This window comes from Saccopteryx bilineata, chromosome 9, assembly GCF_036850765.1.
Source record: "Saccopteryx bilineata isolate mSacBil1 chromosome 9, mSacBil1_pri_phased_curated, whole genome shotgun sequence".
NCBI lineage: Eukaryota > Metazoa > Chordata > Mammalia > Chiroptera > Emballonuridae > Saccopteryx > Saccopteryx bilineata.
In genome coordinates, this window is record NC_089498.1 from 34,860,768 (window position 1) to 34,886,667 (window position 25,900).

The 25,900-nt window shown below is 59.9% G+C and overlaps 1 protein-coding gene across 5 annotated transcripts in view; it reads left to right on the forward strand.

Annotated features, from left to right (window-relative positions):
* GSE1 (Gse1 coiled-coil protein) overlaps window positions 1–25,900 on the forward strand; it is a 468,526-nt gene that overhangs the window by 419,173 nt on the left and 23,453 nt on the right. For 4 of the 5 annotated variants that reach the window (XM_066243247.1, XM_066243248.1, XM_066243245.1 and 1 more), the window contains exons 3-4: window positions 7,356–7,574; window positions 22,571–22,770. In XM_066243247.1, coding sequence (XP_066099344.1) covers window positions 7,356–7,574; window positions 22,571–22,770 — 419 coding nt within the window. The remainder of the gene's footprint in view (window positions 1–7,355; window positions 7,575–22,570; window positions 22,771–25,900) is intronic. The other variant, XM_066243249.1, reaches the window with a different exon arrangement.

Consider the following 25,900-nt stretch of genomic DNA (forward strand, 5'->3'; position numbering starts at 1 on the left):
CCTGACATCAGCAGGGCAGTTTTCCTGGCTCGGAGCTCTTGGAGCCCATGGCTGACACCATGGCAAGGACACTGGCTTTGGGGGACCCCCAGGAACCCATGGCGGCTATACATAGGGCTGCAGGCTGCCAGCAGGGTTTGGGGAGCAGGTGCCAGGCTTTGTCCGAGGAAGGAGAGGGCAGGTTCAGTGGGGGAGGAGAGGTGTCGCTGTCTGTGAATGGCAGTAGGAACCTGACAGTAACATTCAGGTGGGTGGTGGAGGCAAAGGGTGGACCTGACCACAGGAACCTGGTGACCAGAGAGGCGGGTGGTGGGGGCAGAGGGTGGACCTGTCCACAGGAACCTGGTGACCGGAGAGGCAGGTGGTGGGGGCAGAGGGTGGACCTGTCCACAGGAACCTGGTGACCGGAGAGGCGGGTGGTGGGGGCAGAGGGTGGACCTGTCCACAGGAACCTGGTGACCAGAGAGGCAGGTGGTGGGGGCAGAGGGTGGACCTGTCCACAGGAACCTGGTGACCAGAGAGGCGGGTGGTGGGGGCAGAGGGTGGACCTGACCACAGGAACCTGGTGACCGGAGAGGCGGGTGGTGGGGGCAGAGGGTGGACCTGTCCACAGGAACCTGGTGACCAGAGAGGCGGGTGGTGGGGGCAGAGGGTGGACCTGTCCACAGGAACCTGGTGACCAGAGAGGCGGGTGGTGGGGGCAGAGGGTGGACCTGTCCACAGGAACCTGGTGACCGGAGAGGCGGGTGGTGGGGGCAGAGGGTGGACCTGTCCACAGCAACCTGGTGACCGGAGAGGCGGGTGGTGGGGGCAGAGGGTGGACCTGTCCACAGGAACCTGGTGACCAGAGAGGCGGGTGGTGGGGGCAGAGAGTGGACCTGTCCACAGGAACCTGGTGACCGGAGAGGCGGGTGGTGGGGGCAGAGGGTGGACCTGTCCACAGCAACCTGGTGACCGGAGAGGCGGGCTGGGGGCTGTGTATGTGGACTCAGGTTTGGGTTCTGGTTCCGTCAGGGGCACCCCAGTTCCCTCGGCTTCTGCACCTGGCCAGCGGCCCCAGTCTGGGGGACACCCCGTGCTCCTGTTGGCTCTGCCCGTAGGCAAGTCTCCATCTCTCTGAGAGGCCCCCCTTTTTTGGAACACCTGGTTCATTGCAGAAATACCAGAACATAGAGACGTTTAAAAGAATAAAAGAGATTTGCTCCTCTTGCTGCCACCGGAAAATACCGAGTACCAGCCTTAAGGGGGAGAGAGTGACATTTTGGGGGTCTGGCCTGGGATTTGCCCTGTGGCCACCACCTGCCTATCCAGCACCTCTGTGCCATCCTTCCCAGCGCTGACAGCTGGCGGTCACAGCATGTTCACCCGAGTCGCCAGCTGGCCAGCCTGTCACACAGCCACTGGGCAGTGACCTCATATCTGCTCCCCGGGCCTCTGGGACTGGTCGCTGGGAGGTGCAACAATTACACTGCCCATCCTCACCCCCTGTACCTCCTTTCTGTCTTGTGGCCGTGGATGTGTGGCATGGGCTGTGGGGCAGGGCAGAGCCGGCCCCCCTCCGGGCCCAGAATGGGTCTGGAGCTGCTAGATTTCTATAAACGGGATATAAGTGCTGTGTTTGAGTAACCTGGTCCTGCTGCTGACCATCTGTTAGCCCCTGGGTTCAGGCCTGCCCTCCCCTATCTGTAGAATGGGCACAAGGACAGTTTTGTCCTAGGGTCATTGGTATTTAAAGAGAGATGGCACCTAACCAGGTGGTGGCGTAGTGGATAGAGCATCAGACTGGGATGTGGAGGACCCAGGTTCGAAACCCCGAGGTCGCCGTCTTGAATGTAGGCTTATCTGGCTTGAGGGCAGGGTCGCTGGCTTGAGTGAGGTATAGACACGAACCTGTAGTTGCTGGCATGAGCCCAAAGGTCACTGACTTGAAGCCCAAGGTCGCTAGCTTGAGCAAGGGGTCACTCACTCTGCTGTAGTCCCGTGGTCAAGACACAAATGAGAAAGCAGTCAGTGAACAACTAAGATGCTGCAATGAAGAATTGATGCTTCTCATCTCTCTCCCTTCCTGTCTGTCTGTCCCTATCTGTCCCTTTCTCTGCCTCTCTGTCACCAAAAAAGAAATACACACACACACACACAGTGATGGCCACCTCTCTGAGGAATGGGGGAAGGAAGAGGGAGATGATGGCATCGGAGGGGCCTGTTTGGGGGACTCTGTTGGTAAAGGTACAGAGTACTTTTTTGCAGATGGTTGAACTTTTTCTATTATAGTTGATACTCAATATTATTTTGTATTTGTTTCAGGTATATAGCATAGTGGTTAGATAACTAGGTGGTTGAACTTCTTGGGCTCTAAGAAGTAAGAGAGGTAGGAGAAGCTGAGAAGGGTGGGTCTCGATCAGTCAAGCTTGTGGTGACCCTCACTGTATCAGCTATCTGATGCTGCATAACAAACTATCCCAAACTTAAAAATCACTCAAGGATGCCTGAGCGGCTCAGCTGGTGCTTCTGGCTCAGTCTCCAGTGAGGCTGTAGTTGAGCTGTTGCCTGGGCCTTCTGGCTCACCAGAAGGCTTGAGCCGGGCTGGAGGAGCAGCTGCCAGGGGAGCACCTCACAAGGCTGTTCCTCCGAATACAAAGATTCTCCACAGGCTGCCAAGGTGCCCTTGAGGACCTCGCCTCCGCTTGGGCCATATTCTGTTCATGAGCAGTCTGGCCGACATTTGGGGGGAAGAGAATTAGTCTCCACCTCATCAAGGGATGAGTGACAGAGTCTGTGGACATTTAAAAAACCGTACAGCAGTCCCCCTTACCCACAGGGAATACACTTCAGGACCCTAGTGGATGCTGGAACCCACGGACAGCAGTCAGCACTGAACCCCACACATACTGTGTCTTTTCCTGTACGTACGTAGGCTTTTTTTAAATGACTTTTAAATTTTATTTATTTTTAAGATTTTATTTATTCATTTTAGAGAGGACAGAGAGAAACAGGGGGTGAGGGGTGGGAGGAGCAGGAAGCATCAACTCCCATCTGAGCCTTGACCCGGCAAGCCCAGGGTTTCGAACCGGCGACCTCAGCGTTCCAGGTTGACACTTTACCCCCTGTGCCAGCACAGGTCAGGCCGTACGGAGACTTGACTGCTTCTCTTTGGCATATCTGAGTTTCCAGCATCCCTGCTCTGGCACTCTGGGGCACTACTAAGTAAAATAAGGGTCACTTGCAAACAAGCACTGAGATACAGTTGTGACAGTTGATCTGATAACCGAGATGGCTACTAAGTGACCAGCAGGCAGAGGGTGGGCACCACATGGCTACACTGAACAAAGGGATGAGTCACATCTCGGGGCAGAATGGCGAGAGAGTTCATCACGCTCCTCAGAACGGTGCACAATTTAAAACTTAAGAATTGTTTATTTCTGGAACTTCTTTCCACATAGTGTGTTCAGACCGTGGTTGTGCAGGCAGCTGACACCTCCTGTAGCCACGTATATTTTTGCTCTCTAGTGTGGGTGTGTGTGTTTCTGGTCAGGCTTCACGGTGAGGCCTCAGACTGGGCAGGTATGATGAGCTGTGTCTGAGCCCGAGACACGGGGTTCGGGTCCTAGATGTGCCGCTTTAGCTGTGTGGCCTTGAACCGTCTGTGTGGCCTTCCCCAGTGTTCGAACAGCTCCGGCCTCCGAGGACTGTGGAGCCCCTGAGGAGAGGGCACGGGGTCGGGGCAGAAAGTGGCGGATTTCCCACCGTGGCCTCCCCCAGGCCCGGTGTGCCCCCAGGCTATCTTGAGAGCTGACCCGAGGATCTCCGTGACCTCTAAGGGCTCCCTAGCTGTCCCCTGGGTGAGAGAGCCCTAGGATCCTTCCTTGCACACTTTACCTGCCAAGCACCTGGTGCACTTCATGCCCTGCCTGGGCCCCACAGCAGCCGGGCTGTTAGGGTACACCGCTTAGCATCTCCAGACAACTCCCCCCAAACCCAAATCGGCCCGTTGAGTGTGGGTGCCGAGCAGGACCCTGAGGACTTGTGGACTGCCCACATCAGCTCCTGTGTGTGAGGATGCGTCTTTGCTTTTCCCTGTGGGCAGCAGGATAAGAGTTCTGGTCCCCTCCACCCTGGGGTGTCCCTGTGTGTCAGCCTTCACCAGCTGCCACTGCTGTCCGCTCAGGGACATAGACCTGGCCCCCTGCCTGACGCATACGTGCCAGGCTGGGCCTGGCTGTTCCCAGGCCTGAGAAAGGCAGCAGCAGGGCGGGCTCACAGGCACGGTGTTGGGGTGCCCCACTCCAAGCAGTGTGTAGACTTCTAACACCACGTTGCCTCTACCCCTCAAAGCCCTGAGTAGGGCAGGAGAAACAAAACCAGTAGTTTCTGGTCAAGTTTGCTGAGCCTGACCTGGGTGGCCGTGGCCAGACGCCTCACCCTTCCAGACCTGGGACCAGGGTTTTGCCCCAGTTGGCTGGTGAACTGTGTAATAACAGGTGATCCCTGGGGTGTGCCTGCCCTGCAGCCCAGGGAATAAATTAGCTCCTTGAATCCTTATGGGATTAACCTTTATGAGGTAGACTTTCTCCTTATCTCTGTTTTCTAGATAAGGAGACTGAGGCTCAGAGAGCTGAAGGGACTTGCCTAGTCACCCGGCTGGAGGCTCTAGAGCCAAGTTAAAGCCCCAGGTGCCTGGCAGCTGAGTCATTGCTGAGCCTTCACGTCCAGGCCCCTGCTTTCTGCTCACTCGGTGGCCTTGGCACCTCCCATCCCTGGACTTGCTGTCCATGGGAGACGGAGAGGGCACTAAAGACCGCCTGCCCGGGGCCAGGCTTCCGGAGCCCGTTGTCCATCGTACTCAACGGTCCTTGAGTGGCTGGCTGGGTGCCAGGTTGGCTGAGAAAGGACTGTTGTCAGAAGCCTGCGCTTTTTGGCAATGAGGCCGCTGGGGGCAGGGACCCATGTGCGCCCCCCCCCCCCCCCGTTCTTGGGTTTCTCTGCTGGGCTAAAGGTGGCTGTGGACATGTGGCCCCCTCCCCCCCTGCCCTTCCAGAAAGAGGAGGACACCGGGGGTCAGCCTCAGGTCGGTGCTGGGGCCACTCAGTGGGGCTGCTGCTGTGGGGGCTGCTGCAGTGCTGCCCACGTGACCCACCGGCAGCTGGGAGGCCGCCTGCCGGCTGTGGGCGCGGGGGCTCTTGTGGGGGTCCTTTGTTCCCGAGGGACAAGCCCTCGCCTGAAAGAATGGTGTTCCCTCGAGCTTGCGCCTGCATCAATATTGTCTTTCATGCACCAGCCCCCCCCCATCACTGCTGCTGCTCTGTCTGCACCCGGCCTGAGCCCCCAAGATTATTTTCTATCCAGCAGGAGCCTGATGGCCTCAGCATGACCCAGGTCTCTGAGACGCGGGGCTAGGACATGTGTTCAGGGGCAGGTGGCCTCTCTGGTGTAGTTCTGAGAGCAGGAGGTGGGCAGATCGTGGGGTCCTGCCCCTGGGGAGTCCCCTGTGCTCAGGTAGCCGTGTGGGGAGGTGTGGAAGCAGATTCCAACCATTGGGACCTGACACAGAATCCCACAGAGGCGAGGCGGGCTCTGGGGTGGGGCCACAGCCTGGGGGTGGGCCCGGCTCCCACGTTCCTGTTGTGTTCTTGGATGTTCTGTGATTGTGACTCCCAAGGACCCCTCCCCAAGTGACTCCACAGCTTTCCCAGGTGTCTGTCTAGAGTTTTGGAAGTTAATTTGCTCCGCCCTGTGTGACCTGTTGCCCCTGCCAACTCTGAGGCTATTGGCTTTGATTTACTTCCCTGTGAGGGAGGAGGGATTAGGCTGGGCAGGTGGCCCTGAACAGACAGGAAATGTTCATGAAAAACTTATTTATGGCTCCTGTCTCCCGCCCAGGACAGAGCTGGGCCTTTATTGATCGGGCGTGCGGGGCAGGGCGAGGATCAGCCTCCTCGCCGACACTTGGATGGGATTGGAAAGGCTGGGAGTTCTTGAGAAGGTGGCAAGTTCTCCGTGGTGTTTGATGTCACCCTGGTGGGCAGCAGCTCCTTGGCCAGCCTGGCCTGACCCTGGCTCCCAGCGGGGAAGGGCTTTCCTGGCGGTGGCGGTTGGATCTGCAGTTTTGTACATTTAGTCTCTCCAAACAGGGTCTGCCTGGTGGGGGACCACGTTGGGGTCTGGCTGCTGTGTTCTGCCCCTTACTTTTCTATCGCCTGCTGACGTGGTCCATCTTCTTCTGCCTGTCATCTGACTCAGAAGGTTCCCTGAGATACTTTCTCAGCTAGAGACTGATCTGGAGTCTGTGGGTGGCTTTGGGACTCTGGAGGGCATGGTAAAAACAGAGAAAGGCTTCAGGCCAGCCTGCCTAGGTCAGACACTGCGTCTGCTCTCTCTGAGCCTGTATCCCATTTCTCTGAAGTGGGGACAGTGAAGTGCCGGCCTCGCCAGCGTTATGCTGGTGGTATGTCAGAAACATGGTAACCGTGAGTTACTTTCCTGCTTGTGTTCATTTTCGTTGTCAGTTGAGCCCTTTTTCTTTCTGCTGACATTATTTGTTGTGAGAATGCTGGCCCCGCCCCTTGCCTCAGCCGCCCTCCCTGCCCCCCCACCCCCGCCCAGGAAGGGATGAATTCCCACGCTATCAGGTCCTCCCAGACCTGGCCCGTGGCCCTGGAGAGGTGGTAGGATTGTGCAGGCCGGGACATTGGGCTTCTGGAATCACATAGATGCTGGGCATACCTTGTTCTTTTTTTTTTTTTTTCTGAAGTTGGTAATGGGGAGGCTGTCAGACTGACTCCCTCATGCTCCCGACCGGGATCCACTCGGCATGCCCACCAGGGGGCGATGCTCTACCCATCTGGGGTGTCGCTCTGTTGCAACCAGAGCCATTCTAGCGCCTGAGGCAGAGGCTGTAGAGCCATCCCCAGCACCTGGGCCAACTTTGCTCCAATGGAGCCTTGGGTGTAGGAAGGGAAGAGAGAGACAGAGAGGAAAGAGAGGGGGAGGGGTGGAGAAGCAGATGGGTGCTTCTCCTGTGTGCCCTGGCCGGGAATCGAACCCAGGACTCCTGCACGCCAGGCTGACGCTCTACCACTGAGCCTACCGGCCAGGGCCATACCTTGTTCTTTATAATGGATCCAAGAGGATGGGGGTGTCCCTGGACCCTCGGGGGCACTGGGTGGACCCCAGGTTTGCAGCCTGTTCTCTCTGCAGCTCTGGCTCTGTCTGCTTTGCCCCCCTGTCCTTGGGGCTGCCCGGGCTGCCCCTGCTCCTTGCATGCCACCTGCTGGCCAGACCCCTGAGACCGCGGACCCTGCTCTGGTGCTGGCCTCCTGCTCTCTGGGTGACCTCTGGTTCTTCTCTTCCTGTTTCAGGCATGAGCCATGAGCCCAAGTCCCCTTCACTAGGAATGCTTTCCACCGCGACCAGGACCACCGCCACCGTCAACCCCCTCACCCCCTCGCCGCTCAATGGCGCCCTGGTGCCCAGCGGCAGCCCCGCCACCAGCAGTGCGCTGTCGGCTCAGGCCGCGCCGTCCTCCAGCTTTGCCGCTGCGCTGCGCAAGCTCGCCAAACAGGCAGAGGAGCCCAGAGGTAAGAGCCGCCCGCCAGGCCACGGCCGAGGGAGGGAGCGGAGCCCCCCTGCCTTCCCGCCGGGCCTCGGCTCCTGAGAGGACGAGGGGCGGCTGGGGAGGCGCCTGGTCCCCACCAGCAGAAGCCGGGCTCCAGTCGACTCCTGGTTTCCTCATGCTGGTTCTGTCTGGCAGGGGCAGCGCAATGAGCTGAAGGCCCTCCCGGACCCCTGCCCGGCCAGCGAGCCCACCCAGCCATGGGCACCTCTGCTTGGCTTCTGCTTTCGCTCTGTCCCTGCCTCTGTCCTCTCTTGGCTCTAGGGGCTACTGTGGGGGTGTATGCACCCGGCAGCCCATGGCTAAGAAAGGTGGCCATGCTGGGCCACCAGAGCCCTGAGTGGTATGGGGGGGGGGTGCTGTGCCCTGACCCTCTCTCCAGAGCCCCTGAGGTGTTCCTGGGGAGACCATTTCCCAGGTCACCCGTTTCCCAGAGAGACCAGTGGCTCTGGGCTCTGAGACCTCCTTCAGATGTGCCAGGGAATAGTTTCTGGAAACTCGAGATCCTGGAACAGGGGTTTCTGGGGCAGCTCAGCCCACCACTGTCTTAACTTTCCAAGGCAGGAGTTCCTTGGTGGCATGCACAGAGGTTGGTGTCCCCCAGAATTTCAGAGCCCTAGCTCCTGCTGTCTCTGGGGCAGTGACATGCTGTGTGACATTGGTCAAGTGCTGATCCTCATCGTACTTCAGTCTCTTCATACCACGAGGCTCTCTCTGCCTCTGGCTTCAGGCACTCCTCAGGAAGTCTGTCCGGGTGCCCTTGTTTGTCCTGGTCAAGGGCTGCTGGTTTGACGAGGAGAGAGGGGAGTTTGGGGCCCGAGCTGCCAGGCGATCTGGGTCCGGGTGGGTTCTGGTACAGGCCTCTGGACTTGCTGCTCGGACGCAGAGGCGACAACATCCGGGGCAGAGAAAGCAGGTACCCTGGGTCCCTCTGCCTCTCATCTGCCTCACCCCAAAGGCCGGGACTTGGCATGTTGGTTCCGGGGCCCTTGGGGCACCCAGGAAACACGTGTGCGGGAAGTCGCCCTGTCGGTTTTGATGGGCTCGGTGGCCTCAGCTCGTGGTCTGGACGTTTGCCCTCAACGGGGGTCTTTTGATTTCAGAATCTCGCTTCTTCCCCAGGCCCTTTCTGCTACCTGGTTTTTGGGCAGAGGAGGAAGTGTGAGAGGAATGCGCTTAGAATTGATGGGCAGGGTGGCACTGGCCCAGGGAAGAGGACCACAGGGGCCTGGTTTCCTGTCCACCTGGTGTCCTGTCAAAGTGGGCTGCTCTGTCCACCCACTTGGGCAGTGTGGCTGTCCGCAGACCTTCCACATCCCTGCCCGCAGACGCCCCCTCACCCTTCACGCCTGCCGGGGGGCTCCATGGCCATGTCTGAGCGACAGGTTACAGCAGCCCTGCCAGTGTTAAGACGCCCAGCTGCCTGGGGCCACGGGTCACCACACAGCTGGAGAGCAGATACCCCGAGGAGGTCGCACGCTCTCTGCCTGGCCCGCTGGGGCCCAGACAAGACAGCCCAGCCCAGGCAGGCTGCAGAGCCCCGAGGAGCAGTATACCCAGTGGGACCCCGTACTGGAGTCGAGGCTTGGGGGTCTCCTCAGAGCCAGCAAGAAGCCATTGGGGCAGAATTTGCCCGGCAGCTCCCCGCTCTGGCTGTCCTCTCAGAGGACAGAGAAGCAGGGCTGGCGTGGCTCCGCAAGCCGGTCTGTCAGCACGTGGGAGGATGCTGGTGCCGCCGGGGCTGAGTCCCCCCGAGTGTCAGGGCTCCGTCAAGCAGCTGTGTCCACTCCCGGCCTGCTGGGTTTCCGTCCTGGAGGGACACCCTGCCTCTGCGGAGGACATGACAGTGAAAGGGCACATGGCCCTTTTCGCCTAGGCAGGCGGTGGAGAGGCCTGCAGGTGTGGGCCGTGGGGCCAGCGGGCGCTGCCTCGACGGTCCTTTGTCTCCTCTCCAGTGCCGCCCCGGGCTGGCCCAGAGTCCAGCCTCTCCTCTCCAGTGCCGCCCGGGCTGGCCCAGAGTGGGGCTTCTCCTCTCCAGTGCCGCCCCGGGCTGGCCCAGAGTGGGGCCTCTCCTCTCCAGTGCCGCCCCGGGCTGGCCCAGAGTGGGGCCTCTCCTCTCCAGTGCCGCCCGGGCTGGCCCAGAGTGGGGCCTCTCCTCTCCAGTGCCGCCCCGGGCTGGCCCAGAGTGGGGCCTCTCCTCTCCAGTGCCGCCCCGGGCTGGCCCAGAGTGGGGCTTCTCCTCTCCAGTGCCGCCCCGGGCTGGCCCAGAGTCCAGCCTCTCCTCTCCAGTGCCGCCCGGGCTGGCCCAGAGTGGGGCCTCTCCTCTCCAGTGCCGCCCCGGGCTGGCCCAGAGTGGGGCCTCTCCTCTCCAGTGCCGCCCCGGGCTGGCCCAGAGTGGGGCCTCTCCTCTCCAGTGCCGCCCGGGCTGGCCCAGAGTGGGGCCTCTCCTCTCCAGTGCCGCCCGGGCTGGCCCAGAGTGGGGCCTCTCCTCTCCAGTGCCGCCCCGGGCTGGCCCAGAGTCCAGCCTCTCCTCTCCAGTGCCGCCCGGGCTGGCCCAGAGTGGGGCCTCTCCTCTCCAGTGCCGCCCCGGGCTGGCCCAGAGTGGGGCCTCTCCTCTCCAGTGCCGCCCCGGGCTGGCCCAGAGTGGGGCTTCTCCTCTCCAGTGCCGCCCCGGGCTGGCCCAGAGTCGGGCCTCTCCTCTCCAGTGCCGCCCCGGGCTGACCCAGAGTGGGGCCTCTCCTCTCCAGTGCCGCCCCGGGCCCCAGGCTGGCCCAGAGTCGGGCCTCTCCTCTCCAGTGCCGCCCCGGGCTGGCCCAGAGTGGGGCTTCTCCTCTCCAGTGCCGCCCCGGGCCCCAGGCTGGCCCAGAGTCGGGCCTCTCCTCTCCAGTGCCGCCCCGGGCTGGCCCAGAGTGGGGCCTCTCCTCTCCAGTGCCACCCCGGGCTGGCCCAGAGTGGGGCTTCTCCTCTCCAGTGCCGCCCCAGGCTGGCCCAGAGTGGGGCTTCTCCTCTCCAGTGCCGCCCCGGGCTGGCCCAGAGTCGGGCCTCTCCTCTCCAGTGCCACCCGGGCTGGCCCAGAGTCGGGCCTCTCCTTTCCAGTGCCGCCCCGGGCTGGCCCAGAGTGGGGCTTCTCCTCTCCAGTGCCGCCCCGGGCTGGCCCAGAGTCGGGCCTCTCCTTTCCAGTGCCGCCCCGGGCTGGCCCAGAGTGGGGCTTCTCCTCTCCAGTGCCGCCCCGGGCTGGCCCAGAGTGGGGCCTCTCCTCTCCAGTGCCGCCCCGGGCTGGCCCAGAGTCGGGCCTCTCCTCTTCAGTGCCGCCCCGGGCTGGCCCAGAGTCGGCCTCGAGACGCGGGCCAGCAGGCAGCCAGTGTGCCAGAGGCTGCCGGGCCTTGCTGGCCGGGAACAGAGTGTGCTGCTGCAGGGTCAGGCCCTGTGGCTGCGACCAGGGTGTTTTGTGTGACGCCCTGGGAAGTGTCAGGAGAGGGCAGAGCCGACGTGGAAGCCTGGTGTCTGCCGCTGGCTCGCTGACGTCATCCCCCTCGTTTTGCTGAGGCAGCTGAGGTTTGGGAGGACTCAGCGTTTGTGGACCATGGAGCAGTATTTGGACCCTGGGATGCCCTGGTTCTTGAGTTCTGCTGTGAGTGTGCCTAGGCCTCACCACTCTCTCTCTCTCTCTCTCTTGAACTTTGCCACAAACAGAGTCTAAGAATCTGAAGTCATGGCAGTGAGCTCAGTCTGTGATTCTCCACCTGGCCAGCCGCAGCCAGGGGCCTTGATGTGAAGAAACAAGATGCTTAGTTACCGTCCGGTACATTCTCTGGGTCACACCTCGTGCCTGGTCCCCATTTTTCTCTCCAAGTCACTCTAGGTCTGACCTTGTCGTTGACATCTGCAGAATTGGCTGGCATCCTGAGTTGGCCCGTTGTGCTGCTGGAGAAGCTGAGGTCAGAGGTCAGGTCATAAGCTCAGGTCACTCAGCTGGTGAAGAGGGACCCTGTGCCCCCTCCTGCTGCTGCTGCCCAGGGTTGCGCCTAGTCCTCACTGCAGTGGTACAGGGAGCATTGGTCTGTGCTTCCCTGGAGGGCGTGGGGGAAGTAGGGCTTCAGCTTCTGGGGGCAGCAGGGTAGAGGGTGGGAGTAGGAGAGGCAGCAGGATCCCGCTCCCCTGCCCTGCCCGACCCGATAGCCACAGGGGTGCTTTTGATGGGCTTGGAAATGGAAGAGGGGGTTAGGCTTAATTATTTTTTTTCTTTTTTAGGGTGGGGGACAAATAGGGACAGACAGACAGGAAGAGAGAGATGAGAAGCATCAGCTTATAGTTGCGGCACTTTAGTTGTTCGTTGATTGCTTTCTCATACACATCTTGACGGGCCGGGGAGGAGGTTGCTGCATCTGGGCCAGTGACCCTCTACTCAAGCCGGCAGCCTTGGGGTTTCGAACCTGGGTCCTCAGCTTCCCAGGTCGATGCTCTCTCCACTGCACCATTGCCTGGTCAGGCTAAACTTGATGATTTTTAAAGATATAATTCACATGCCATAAAATTCACCCTCCCCCTCGGTTTTTTTCTTTCCTGAAGTGAAAAGTGGGGAGGCAGAGAGAGACAGACTCCTACATGTGCCCGACCAGGATCCACCTGGCACGCCCACCAGGGGGCAATGCTCTGCCCATCTGGGGCGTTGCTCTGTTGCATCCAGAGCCACTCTAGCGCCTGGGGCAGAGGCCAAGGAGCCATCCTCAGTGCCCGGGCCAACTTTGCTCCAATGGGGCCTTGGCTGCTGGAGGCGGGTGAGGGGGGTGAAGAAGCAGGTGTGTGCTGCTCTGGATGTTTGGCCTCTGTGGGGTCCCACAGCCTTGTGACCGCCTTCCCATGCTCAGCCTGACGCTTCCAGGCCCCTCTGTGGTGCAGCGTAGCAATGCAGGCCTTCATTTCTTCTCGTGCCTGAACAGCCTTGTGACTGGATGGCACCCACACCTGTCCCGGGCGTGTGAGGAGGCAGCCGCATTGAGGGCTCCTCTTCCTCCCTCTGTTCTCCGTTCATTTTGCTGGTGGACAAAATTAAGCTCTAACTTTCCCACATCATAAGCAGCAGAGGAGAAGCGTGGCAGCTCCAAAGACTTAGGTCTCAGGACACTGCAGCCTGCTGTGTCTCCCACCAGGGCCCTCTTGGACGATGGGTGAAGGGCTCTCGTACCCCTGGAGGTGTTGTCATTCAGTGTATAGGGACTGAGGTGGCCCAGAACCCCATGGTCGACTCCCAGGAGCCCTGTCCCCACTGACACAGGCCCCCCCCCTGGGGCCAGAGCAGCTTCTAGACCAGCAGAGAGATAGTGGGAGCGGGGAGGCTGCCCGCAGGCCCCACAGAGAGCTAGGCTGACTTTGGCTTTGTCATCCACAGGCTGCCAGAGTGCCTGTCCCTGCCTGAGGTGCATCCGACTCACCTTTGACCCCCCACTCCACCTCCCAACCCTCCCCCACTGTGGAAGAGTCATCTTATTATTTTGAGCCATGGACCAAGCTGTCCCCTCTGCTTCTTAGCTAATGTCCTTCCTCAAGTGTCACAAGGGTGCAGTTTAAAAATTTAATTCAGGTCCTGGCTGGTTGGCTCAGCGGTAGAGCATTGGCCCTGCGTGTGGATGCCCCAGGTTCGATTCCCGGTCAGAGCACACAGGAGAAGTGCCCATCTGCTTCTCCACCCTCCCCCTCTTCCTTCTCTCTCTGTCTGTCTGTCTCTCTCTCCACCCCTCTTCCCCCCTCTTGCTCCCTTTCCCCCCTGCAGCCCCCCTCTTCCCCCCTCTTCCACCATCTCCACCTCTCTTCCCTTCTCTTCCCCTCCCCCCTATCCTGCAGCCCTGGCTCGACTGGAGTTGGCCCCAGGTGCTGAGGACGGCTCTTTGTCCTCAGTTTCAGGCTCTAAGAAGAACTCTGTTGCTCAGCAACAGAGCAACGCCCCAGATGGGGAGAGCATTGCCCCCTAGGGGGCTTTCTGGGTGGGTCCAGGTCAGGCGCCTGCAGGAGTCTGTCTCTGCCTCCCCTCTCACTAAATTAAAAAACTTCAATTCAGAGGCAGAAATGTTTGTACCCTGTGCCCTATCATCCGCTCTACCCCAGAGAAAGGCTGGAGAATCAGTCCTCAGTGGGGGATTTTATTTTTCCTGGGGCTCTCAAGTGTGCATTCTTTTCATTGCAGCAACACTGGCCGCTCAGCCCCGTGGCCGGTGTGGCCAGGTGTCCTGCTGCGCCTGGACCGCTTGACCCTTTCACCCACCCTGGAGTGGGTGCTCATCGGGCTGACCACTCCTTGGGCATTAGTGGATGGCTGGTGGATTCTGGTTCATGTCCTGGCTGTGTGACCCTGGCCACATGGCCTTACCTCTCTGAGCTTCTGTCTTTTCTCAGGATGAGGATAACATCTTTATCTCATAGATTTTGGTGATTAAGCAAGAACACAGTGGCACCAGACACAGCAGCTGTGCGCTATGAATGAGGGCCATCAATGCCATCACCTTCTCTCTACCCTGGTCACTGTCACCCCTCCCCCACCCACTACTGATACCACCACCATCTCCTCCGCCCCACCTTCCAGCAGCCCAGCCGGGGCGGGAGTGGGGAGCCTGGGATGGAAACTGCTTTCTGTGTGTGCAGGGGCAGGGGTTCTACTGGACACTGGCCGCTGCGCTGGGGCTTGCGTTCGCTGAGTTGGACCTGAGTTTGGGAGGGAGAGAACCCAGCCTTCTGGGCTGAGGTCAGCCACCGTCCCCATAGCTGCTCCTGTCTGTACTGACGGTGTGGGCTGCATCCAGGCCCAGGGTGGCCTCTCTCCATCACCAAGTCCCTTGTTCTTACTCCTTGGGAGAAAGGGGGCCCAAGGAGTAACCAAGCCCACAGCACACATTCTGGAAGGAGCCTCAGTCTACAGGTTTGAGTCTGACCTCAGTATGCCCAGTGGACCCTGTGTCAGCGACAGGCCAGGGGGCCCCGCTTGCCCTGAAGTGTCATGCAGGCAGTGCTCCTAGCGTCTGTCGTCAGCCGCTGGAGCCTGTCCCTTGTCATCCTGGCCACCAAAACAATGTCTCCCTGGGCCAGGCGGCCGTTCTCAGCTTGGAAGCTGCTGGGTCCGCTCCAGCCTTGGCCCGGCCCCCCCTCCCTGCCGGCCCCCCCACCAGAACCTCTTCTGACAGCGGCCGTGCTCACCCCAGTAAGTGCCTGAAGCCCCCGTTTGGGCCTTGACGTGAGTCCCAGCCGAGGAGTCCTAAGACCAGCTGTCATCGTTGTGACCCTTCTGAGCCTCCCTGCCTCCTCCGTGGCTTCCAGGACACGTTGGGTATCCCCAGATCGTCCTGGGGGGCTGGTTGATCCGCTGAGTGAGGGTGTGAGACAGTTCCCTTCCCTTGGTGGCCACCTGGCCGTGGCTCGGGTCTGACAGCTGCTCACCATGCCCCGGGAGCCTCCTTAGCCTGCCCCTTCCCCTCTGTGCCCCCCTTACGGAGGGCGAGTCTGGTAGGCTGCATCCCGCCACCCCCAGTGCAGCAGGGCAGGGGGTGCTGCCAGGCAGCGGCTCTCACAAGCTGTGTGGCAATCTGCTCGCCTCCACGCTGCAGCAGGCGCCTCCCGTGGGGCCGCAGTACCCGTCTGCTGAGGGGCAGCACGGTGGGTCGGACAGCCCGCTGCGTCCTCAGCTGCTGGGGGGGAACACGCTCAGATATCCAGGGCCTGTGCAGCCCCCACGCTGGGGACCCATAGGACCAGTCCTAACTGATCCTGTCTCATCCCTCTGCGTCCCGCCTGCCTCTTCTAGAGGCCGGTAGTCACACCACAGGGTTCCTTGGGCTGTGGAGAGTGGCCGGGGGCTCAGCTGTGCAGGGTGAGGTCTCCTCAGGCACCTGTGACCCAGGGGTCATCTTTGTGGCCAGGGCGCGGCACTCGGTGGAGAGAGCAGGGTGGCCTCTGAAACCGTGCAGCCCGTTCAAACCCACGTCCAGTCCTCCCAGCAGAGCGGGTCGGGTGCGTGACATTGCCGCCCTGAGCCCTGTGGGACAGCCCAGCAGCCTCACTCACCAGGTGGCTCTGTACAGAGCGCGGACAACATTTTTGTCGCCTGTGAGAGAAACGACCAAGCTAGCCGGGGTTTATTTGGATCGGACACCAGGAGGTTGAGGGTGGTGGTGGCGGCGGCGGCGGCGGCGGCAGCTGGACTTGGATTTCTAGCTCTCGTTCAGGTCCAGAGCCCCGAACGCTGGGCCCCCAGCCGGCTTCCTTCCCCGGCGTCTCTTGGCTGCCTGCCTCGTCTTGTCACTGGCTTTGCAGGCAGCTCTGGTTACCGTCGGGTCCCGGGAGCTGCCTGGAATCAGTGTCCTGTGCCTGAGTCCCCAGGAGGCTGGGGCGTGTGGTGGTGCGACTCTGCCTACCAGTGTGCCCGTCGTGCAGCCGGCCTGAGAGCAAGGGTAGGGCTCCTCTGTTCCGTGGCCACCTGAAATCTGCCTCTTTCGAAGACAGCGACAAAACAAATGAGGGGAGAGAAGATCCCGCCTGGCACTCTCGTGTGTGTGTGTGTCAGCGTGTGTGTCAGCGTCAGCGTCAGCCATGCGGCTGGCGGGCTTGGCAAGGCGGCCGCGTCTCCCCGTGGGTGTCTGCAGCCCCATCTGTCTCTGCACAGGTGTGAGCTCCGGCAGGAGCGCCCTCCACGCTTCTCCCTTCTCTGCTGTCTGGAGGCAGCTGGACAAGAGAGGCTGGACCTGGCGGGGGGGGGAGGGGAAGAGGCCCTGGGGAGCGAGGGACTGAGCGCCATGCGAGATGGGAGGGAAGGCCGGGGAGGCACAATGGAAGTGACCGCAGCGGTGCCCTGGTGGGTGATACCCAGTCCTGGATATTAAGAGCGCGAGGCCAGGGGGCTGTGAGGATACAGCAGTGACTGCCTGTCCCCTTCTAAAGCTCTCTCCCCTCCTCTCTCTTCCTCCTCGCCACCCCCCCCCCCCCGCTTCCCTGACTTTGCTCAGTGTGCCCTTATTGGCTTCTTGTGCCCTTATTGGCACCCTGACAGCGCAGCATTGCCCCTCAGGCTCAGGAGCCTGCCATCCTTCCCAGCCCTGCTCTGCTCATCAACAAGTCATTGGCCCCTGGAAATGCATTTGGTAGTAAAGACCTGCATCTCCCTGCTGCTGATTTGGTTTTAGTGACAGTCACGTGGGAGTAAGTCAGGCGCAGGAGCGTGCCAGCCATGGGGTGGGGTGGGGTGGAGAGGAGGAGAAGCTCCCGGCCTGTGGGAGAGACCATGAGGTCTCAGCAGGTTCCTCCCGAACTTCAGCCAGGACAAGAGCAGCCTTATGTGTGCCCTGCATCTGGCTGTTTGTGGGCCAGGCCTGCTTAGTCCAGAGGGTTTCCTGCCCTGTTCCCACTGCCCTGTGCTTTCGATGGGGACTTCATCTCCTTGACCCACGCACTTCCATTCCCACCAGGCACAGGCTGGACTTCCGTTCAGGATACTCTGTTCCTGTTAACCGTGTGGACCTTTTAGGGAAAGGAGGCAGGACCAAAAACTGGGACAGTTCAGCTTCTGTCCCACTCGACTGCCTGCTGGCTGGGAGGCTTTTTGCAGGCGCCACAAGTCCTCTGGGGCCTCACAGGTGGAGGAGCGGGACTGATCAGTGGCCAGCCCCTTTCTGGGTCCACATGGTATGAGTCTGCTGGGCCTGGGTTCCTTTGTCCTGGCTGGAGGTGGGGGTGGCAGAAGGCAGCCTGGAGAGGGGCTTGTGTTGTGGGAGGCTGCATCTCCCAGTGGGGATGCCTCCCGCATCGGGCCCAGGGCCATGAGAGGCTGATGAGGTTCTCGCTGCACAAGGTCAGCCCAGAGACCAAGTCAGGATGACCTGGCACGGAAAAAAACGCAGACAAAGGGGAGAACATAGCGGTCCGGGTGAGTTCCCGCCCACCTGCCTGTGGCTCTCAGGTCCGACCGAGCCTGCACTGGGGGAGGACTCGGCATGGAAAGGTCCCCGGCTGCTCTGCGAGTGGGGAGCAGCTGCCTCCTTTGGTGCCCCCTCCAGCCCTGCGTGCCTGTCAGGATGATGTCCCAAGGGTCTTCTATTTAGAGAAATGTATCAGATGGTCACTGTCCTCTGCTCTCTCTGTCACTTTCCCAAGCTCGGTGGCCTAACTCAGTGCAGAGTCAGACCTGGGGTGGACAAGGGCTGTTTGGTGTGACCGCAACCAGTCCTCGCCCTCTGCACTCCGCAGTGACGCAGGTGAGGGTGGTCCCGCAGCGACACCGAGACCCTTGTTTAAGGGCCCGCAGTGGGTGCTTTGTAATTACTCGTGTGGCTGGTTACACGCACATCTAGGAGAGCTGACCTACAGAATTGCAGTTTTATTTTCAGTCCTCACTCCCCTCCCCTTCAGCAACTTTGGGGTCTCAGCTGTTAATTACATGTGCCCAGGCGGCCCCGGGCGCTAATCCTCAGGTCAGACAACAGAGGTGACACCGAGCGCTCTGCCTCTTGTCATCTCCAATCCACATGCTTCCGCTGACTCCTGCCGCATGCCTCCAGTTAATTACAGCGATCACGGCCCTTCCGCGGCAGCCACTGCCTTGAGAACTCGGGCGGCCGCCGCTAATTGGCGGGTGCGTGGTCAGGGATCGATGGAGCGCTCTGGCTGGCGACTGACAGCCCGGCCCTAAGGGGATTAGGCGCTAATTGTGGATGGCCTCCCAGGTGTGGGCCCACTTGGGCCCCTCCCCACAGACTCCCTCATTCTTAGAGAAGAGGCTAATCCAGACCCAGTAATGCAGGGTGGTGTGGGGGGGGGCAGGGCAGTCACACAGTCCCCTGGGCAGTCGGGTGGTCCTGCTCCTAAGGGGAGGTGTCGGCTTTCCCCCTCTGTGAGGCTCAGGATGGGGCTCAGGGTGTCTGTCCCCATCTTTCCCAAGCCCCCCAGGACCAGAGCCTACCTGTCCTTCCGCTCCAACCTCTGCCTGGATCAGTGGGGTGGGCTCTTGGTGGGTTTTTTGTTGTTGTTGTTTAAGATTTTATTTATTGGTTTTATGGAGAGGAGGTGGGATCAGAAGTTTCAACTCATAGTTGTTTCACTTTAGTTGTTCATTGATTGCTCGTCATACATGCCTGGACTAGGCAAGCTCAGGGCCTCAAACCGGCAACCTCAGAGATCCAGGTCAACGCTCGATCCCCTGTGCCACCACAGGCCAGGCTGGGTTTGTTTTCTTTCTTTAATTTTTTTTGCCTCCAGAGCATGAATACCCACCCTCCCTCCACTCACGGGCAGAGTTTAGACAGGGCCTCCCAGGGTGTGAGCTGGGCACACAGTAGGTCCTTTGGGCCACCAAGCACCTAAGTGACATGGGCTTTACAAGCAGTGGTCACGTCAACACCACTCACAGTAACCACAGGGTAACACACCCAATCATTGATGCTGATGATGGATAAACAAAACAAGGTCCCTTTAGACAGTGAAGTATTGTTTAGCCATGACAAGAAGTACATTCCTGACACGCCACAACACGGATGAACTATAACAACGTCATGCTGAGTGAAAGAAGGTGGTCACAGGCCCTGGCCTGTTGGCTCAGTGGTAGAGCATCGGCCTGGCGTGCAGGAGTCCCGGGTTCAATTCCCGGCCAGGGCACACAGGAGAAGCACCCATCTGCTTCTCCACCCTTCCCCCTGTCCTTCCTCTCTGTCTCTCTCTTCCCCTCCCGCAGCCAAGGCTCCATTGGAGCAAAGTTGGCCTGGGCGCTGGGGATGGCTCTATGGCCTCTGCCTCAGGCGCTAGAGTGGCTCTGGTTGCAACAGAGCGATGCCCCAGATGAGCAGAGCATCGCCCGTAGTGGGTGTGCCGTGTGGATCCCGGTTGGGTGCATGCGGTAGTCTGTCTGACTGCCTCCCTGTTTCCAACTTCAGAAAAATACAAAATAATTAATTAAAAAAAAAAAAGGTGGTCATAAGCCCTCGCCGGTTGGTTCAGTGGTAGAATGGAGGCCCAGCATGTCCTGGGTTCGATTCCTGGTCAGGGCACACAGAAGAGGCAACCATTTGCTTCTCCCCTCTTCTCCCTCCCGCTCCTCTCCCTCCCCTCCACTCCTTCGCAGGCATGGCTTGATTGGTTTGAGCTTATCGGCCCTGTGCACTCTGCCTTAGGCACTAAAAATAGCACCGTTGCAAGCATGGCCCCAGAAGTCCGCCCTAAATGGGGGTTGCCAGGTGGATCCCGGTCGAGGTGCATGTAGGAGTCTCTCTCTCCTCCTCTCAATTAAAAAAAAAAATAAGAAGTCAGTCACAGAAGGCTGTGTATTGTGTGATTCCATGACATCTCTAGAATAGGTAAATCCATGGAGAGCAGATTGGTGATTGCTAGGGGCTTGGGGGAGGGGAGAGGTGCTCATGGGTACAGGGTTTCTTTTTGGGGTGGAGAGAACGTTCTAGAATTGATTGTGGTGATGATTGCACAGTTGTGAATATACTAAAAACTCAATAGAATCACAAACTCAATAGAAGTTAGATGACGGTTGGTTTTGTGATGTGGGAATCACATCTTAATAAAGATGACGCAAACCAAAAAAGGAGCTTGGTAGAGATTCCATGGAAATTTCTTTTTTAAAGAGAAAGATCCCTGCCTAGTATTTTTTTTCCTTCAAAAATAAAATGGGCCTGACCAGGTGGTAGTGCAGTGGATAGAGCATCGGACTGGACGCGGAGGACCCAGGTTCGAGACCCCGAGGTTGCCAGCTTGAGCGTGGGCTCATCTGGTTTGAGCAAAGCCCCCCAGCTTGGACCCAAGGTCGCTGGCTCGAGCAAGGGGTTACTCGGTCTGGCCCGCGATCAAGGCACATATGAGAAAGCAATCAATGAACAACTAAGGTGTCGAAACAAAAAACTAGTGATTGATGCTTCTCATCTCTCTCCATTTCTGTCTGTCCCTATCTATCCCTCTCTCTGTCTCTAAAAACAACCAAATAAATGAAATTAAAAAAATTTTAAGATGGGCTTTTTATCAAAATCTAAAAACCTACAGAAGAGTGCACAGACCATAAGCGCCCAGCAGGCCGACTTTGCGGAGTGAACCCACAGATCCCGCAACACAGTGAGGCCCGCCATCTGTCCGCTCCCCCAGCAGGTACAGCTGTCTGGATTCCAACCCTGTCGCTGCATTTTTGTCTGGATTCACACGGTGGTGTCGGTGTGACTCACCAGGTGCCTGAGGCTGTGGCCGCTTCCTGTCCCACCTTGCCTGCGCACTCCATTTTGGATTGGAGGACACACGCAAGCCGTGTCCTTTTAGCTGCTGGCGGGCCTCAGGGTAGCTTCAGGTCGTGACTGTGGTGGACACCAGGCCAGTTTGGGTACAGACCCAGGAGCAGGACACCCAGCCAGGCCCTGGACAGAGAGCAGAGCCTGGGCAAACGCAGGCAGTTTCCCGAAGTTGCACAGAACTGGGTCAGGGCCTGGATGTCATGCCCTCCCCCACTTACTACCAGGATTTCCCTCCATCTGTTTAGCAGAGTGAGCGGCAGGCCGCTGGGTCAGTCCCAGCCAGCCCCGTTTTCACAGTGGTCGCGAAACTGACTCCCGGTTGGATCTCGCTGATGCGAGTGGCTCCAGCCTGTTGCAGAACCTTGAAGGCACCTCCCCCTTCGGGAAGCAAGGGCGCTCACGCCCTGCCCTGGTGGCTGTCCCCCAGCGGTCATGGCATCTGACCAGGAGTCTGGGAGCTTGCCCCCACAGGTGGGCAGCAGAGCTGGGATCCAGACCCAGAGCTTGGTCCTGAGGGTTGGCCCAGCCAGCTGAGGGCTGCAGAATCTTAGGGTGTGGGCTGTGGTTGGCTGGCCCATCTGGAGAATCAGAACAGCGCCTCCCATTCGACTCCTCACTGCCCACCTGGCCGGGCACTGGGAGCTGAGAGGGAGGGGTGCCTGGCCTAGGCATTGTTTCCAGGCTTGCTGAGCAGAAAGTGCTGCTGGGGTTCTTGGGCTCAGCCTGTGGGTTGCATCGGGGCTCATCTGCCTGGACTGGGAGCCGCCCTGGAGGGCTGCCCGGTACAGTTCTGCAGGCTGTGCACAATCCCAGGGAGCCCCGCGGAAGAGGCCGGGCTGGGAGCATTGCTCAGAGCCGTCTCCGTCTGTGGGGCCTCTGTGTCAGGGCCTCCGGGTCAGAAAGCGAGGCGTGTGCCACAGCACGCCTTCCCCTCGGCGATGCCTTGGCAGCTGAGCTCGTCTCAGGGCGCCCATGAGCCGCCATAGGCCGCCCCGTGGACAAAGGTTGTGTTTGGTGATACGAGAGCAGCCACTTGAGGTGGCGTGGAGACAAGATGAGTGTCCCTGGGACTGACACCGGTTCTGAACAAAATTTAGGGGGATGACTTGAAGCTGGTGGAATTCTTCTGGAAGGGGAGGTTCTTACTGACGCGTTTCCCCTGCCGCCCCCACCTCCCCTGGGCTGCACATGCCCCAAGTGGGGCTCTTAGAGATGGAAGGTGCCCAGTTGTATCCCACTGGTGGGGCCAGCATTGGCCCCTTGAGTCCAGGCACGAGATGGGGCATCTCCAGGTCTCTCATTGTGACTCTCAGCAGCAGCCTCCAAGCCAGATCTGCCCGTACACCCCGAGTCCGTACGGGAAGCATTCAGGAGCCAGGTGGTGCACCCCTGGCTGGCAGAGGGCACAGCTGCCCGAGCGTGTGCGTCCCCTGGGGCTGTGCGTTTGGGTGGCCTGGATGCACAGGGCCACCGTCGAGGCAGTGATATGCCCTCAACTGCCTGGTGCCTGGCTCCAGTTGATTCTTTGCTGTGACGGGATAAAATATAGGGGTCGCCTTATTTCAGTAGCACACAGGGTCCTGGGCGCTATCTATGGCTCTCGGTTGAGATCTGGGTCTGGGCCCCTGTCTACAAGGAGGGCTAGGGAGCCTGGGCCAAACACTGAGCCATTGGAACCCACGGCTGAAGCTGTGTCCTTCTCTTGCAGGGTCTTCACTGAGCAGTGAGTCGTCCCCTGTGTCCTCTCCAGCCACCAACCACAGCTCCCCTGCCAGCACGCCCAAGCGCGTGCCCATGGGCCCCATCATCGTGCCCCCTGGGGGCCACAGCGTCCCTAGCACACCCCCCGTGGTGACCATCGCCCCTACCAAGACCGTCAATGGCGTCTGGAGGAGCGAGAGCCGGCAGGTGAGTGCCCGGGGGGCATGGTGGGCCTGGGTGTGACCACAGGCCACAGGTGTGGGGAAGGTGCCTTCTGCAGGGGGAGCACTGGATTTCGGGATTCACGTCCCTCGCTCCCAAACTCACGCTCTCCTGAGCCCGTCTTCTCCGCAAAACAAGGTGACAGTAGCAGCTCTGTACAAAGTGTATTTGTGGGTGTCATTCACCTCAGGCTGGGCGCTTACGCAGCAGAGACCCTCCCAGTTCCGGAGGCTGCAAGTCTCAGGTTAGGTTGTTCGCAGGGTTGCTTTCTCCGGAGACCTCTCCTCAGCCTGTAGACAGCTGTCTCCTCCCTGTGTCCTCACGGACTCTTCCTTCTGTGCGTGGTGTGTCCTAATCTCCTCTTAAGCACTTCTTTTTAAAGGCTCTGTCTCCAAAAAACACATTCTGAGGTCCTGGGGATTGGGGCTTCAACATGAATGGGGGGGGCATGATATATAATTCAGCCCATCCCCCCATAAAGTGCTTAAGATGGCATTTGTGTGTCATAAGCACTTAATAAACAATAGCTATTGTTATTTACCAATTGCTCAAACAAGGAACTGAAGTGGGAAAAGGCCAGAAAACGTTTTCGCATGTCACGTTTTTATGTGTCTGTCCTGTTGATGCCCGCCGAGGGGGCCCATCGCAACACTGGGGGTTCCCCGTGTGTGGCCGCTGCTCGGTGACTGCTTGTGCAGAGGAGCCGCTCCTTTGCACCTGCCCAGGGCCGCCCCCGTCCCCCACTCCCAGCCCGAGGAGACCTTTCTAATTAAGAACATTGTTGCTGTGCTTCACTCCTGGATTTTTCTGCCAAGTTCCCTGAGGGATGGCACCACTTGGAGATACTAATTAAACCACAAAGAAAGTGGGGGGGGGCCTCTCATCTCCTCCCACCCCAGCTCTGCCCTGTTGGGTGGGGTGGGGGCTCAGCGTCATCACTCAGGGTCTGTCTGCTGCCCCTTGGGGGCGTGTCCGTCAGGCAGGTCCTGACTTAGGGTGAGTCCCCAAGGAACCCAGTGGGGATCCCTGGAAACAGTTGCGACCTCGGACCCCCTGGGTGTGGCCCTAAACTGGACGGCAACCCTGCGTTGAAGGCGACAAACCCTCCTGGATTGTCACCTGGCTGGGGCCCCGGTGCTTGCCTAGAAGCTGCTGCCTTGGCGTCGTTTGCTCTTCTCAGTGTGCGGCCGGGAAGGCCCGGCCAGTGGATCGGCCAGACGGGTTGGGGGCGGCCCTGGTTCGGGGGAGGACAGGATGTCTTTGCCTGCATCCCCTGCCTCCAGAGGGGCCCACTGCCACTCACTGTCAGTCCCCCCACACACACAGTCAGCCTTGACCTCGGGGGGCCCAGCCACCTGGCTCAAAAGCTGCAGCTCCTTGCCTCCCTCCTGACTCACTTGTATCCCTAGCTGGGGCAGTTGTCACAGCCTGAGTCACCTCCTTTGCTCGTACCCAAGGGGCTTCTTCCCTCTCTGCCTGGACCCAGGATGCCTTGTAAACAGCCCTCATGCCGCAGGCCTCCTGGCTCCTCCGTGCCTCGCTCAGAAGCTCAGAAACGAACCCCAGAGAGGGCCGGCCATAGATTGGCTCCAGCCACTGGCGGTGCATGAAACACTGAGGCCACCAGGGAGGGCGGAGGGCGGAGGGCCGAGGGCGGAGGGAGGGAGGGAGCGGGATTAGCAGTGATGTATGGCTCAGCCGCTCAGCACAAAGGCTCAGTGGAGAATTTAATCCTTCTGGGGAGGGGAGCCCAGGGAGAGACATGGGCAGGAGAGGGGAGTTGCTTCCTAAAGCGGTAGTTCAGGGGTCATGGGGGGGCCCTCCTGCAGGACAGGGAATCGGGGGGCTCTGGGGCCTATCGCCAGGGTCACCGACATTTCCCAGGTAGTTGGAGTTCCAAAAGGACAGATGAAATGAAAAATAGTCTATTTTAAAGCTAACAGGGCATGTCCTGTCTGTCTGACTGGAAACCTCTCTAATCACCAGAGAATGAAGGATTTTCCTCCCTTCCTGCCTCCCCCTCATTCGTCTTTCTTTCATCCCTGCAGCTGCGCCTGCAGCCGTGCAGCCGCGCAGCCGCGCAGCCGCGGTGCAGAAATAAAAAGCTGCCTGCAGATGCTCCTCCGTGCGTGCCTGCTGCGGGGGACAGCAGGGGGAGCCCGGCAGCACGTCGGGGTGCCTTGGGGTGGCTGTGGGGTCTGCCGCCTGGGTCCATCCCACCCTGGGCAGCCCTTGTGCACCCTCCGAGCTGGGCTGACCTCATTCCCAGGTGCCTGTCACAAGCTTAGCAAGGCGCCAGCCAGACAAGGCAGGTGGGTCCGGCCCGCTGACACCCATGCCTGCCTGCCGCCTCTACCCCGGCCTCTCCAACTCCTCGTGTCAGCCAGGCCCGGACAAGGTGCCATCTGGCCCGGCTGCTTTCAGTAGGGCTTCGCCCTGCCGAGGGCAGAAGAGGGTTCTACCCCACGGGGGCCCCAGTGAGGGCCGGGCCCCTGGAGCTGGTTGGTGTAGGGCCGTGGTGGCTCCTCATGACGGATGTTTGTACGTGGGCTGGGCTGGCCTGACCCTGTGCCCGGCGAGGCGAGGGTGTGAGGGAGAGTCGGCCAGCCCCACCCTGGAGGTTCTCCGTCCACCAGCAGTGCAGACGGGAGTGCGGGGAGCGAGGGTAGCCTCGTGCTTGGTGGTGCACGGCTGTGTGTGAGCCCCCTCCTCCCCCCACCCACTTCACCCCACTTCCCATCTGTACCTGTGCCCTGTTCTTGCTCTATGAGCTGGCACTGCAATTGGCACGTTTGACAGATAGGGAAACTGAGGCACGGGGCAGTTATATAAGGGAGTCACCTATGGGTGTCCAGGACCAGATAGGAGCCATTTCCCAAGGTGAGTTGGGAGCCCCCTGCTGTCTGCATAGGTGGCTGGAGGACCTCAAGGCCAGGCGTGCACCCCAGCACAAAAGCCTTTGGAAAACTGGGAGATGGGAATTCTGGGCTCCTGATTCTGACTCAGGATATTGGTGCATGTGTGTGTCCCATCCTTGACACTGGACATGTGAACACTCCTTCTGGGAAGGGCACGTTGGAGTTTGAACCTACAAGGACCTCGCAGTGACTGGCGG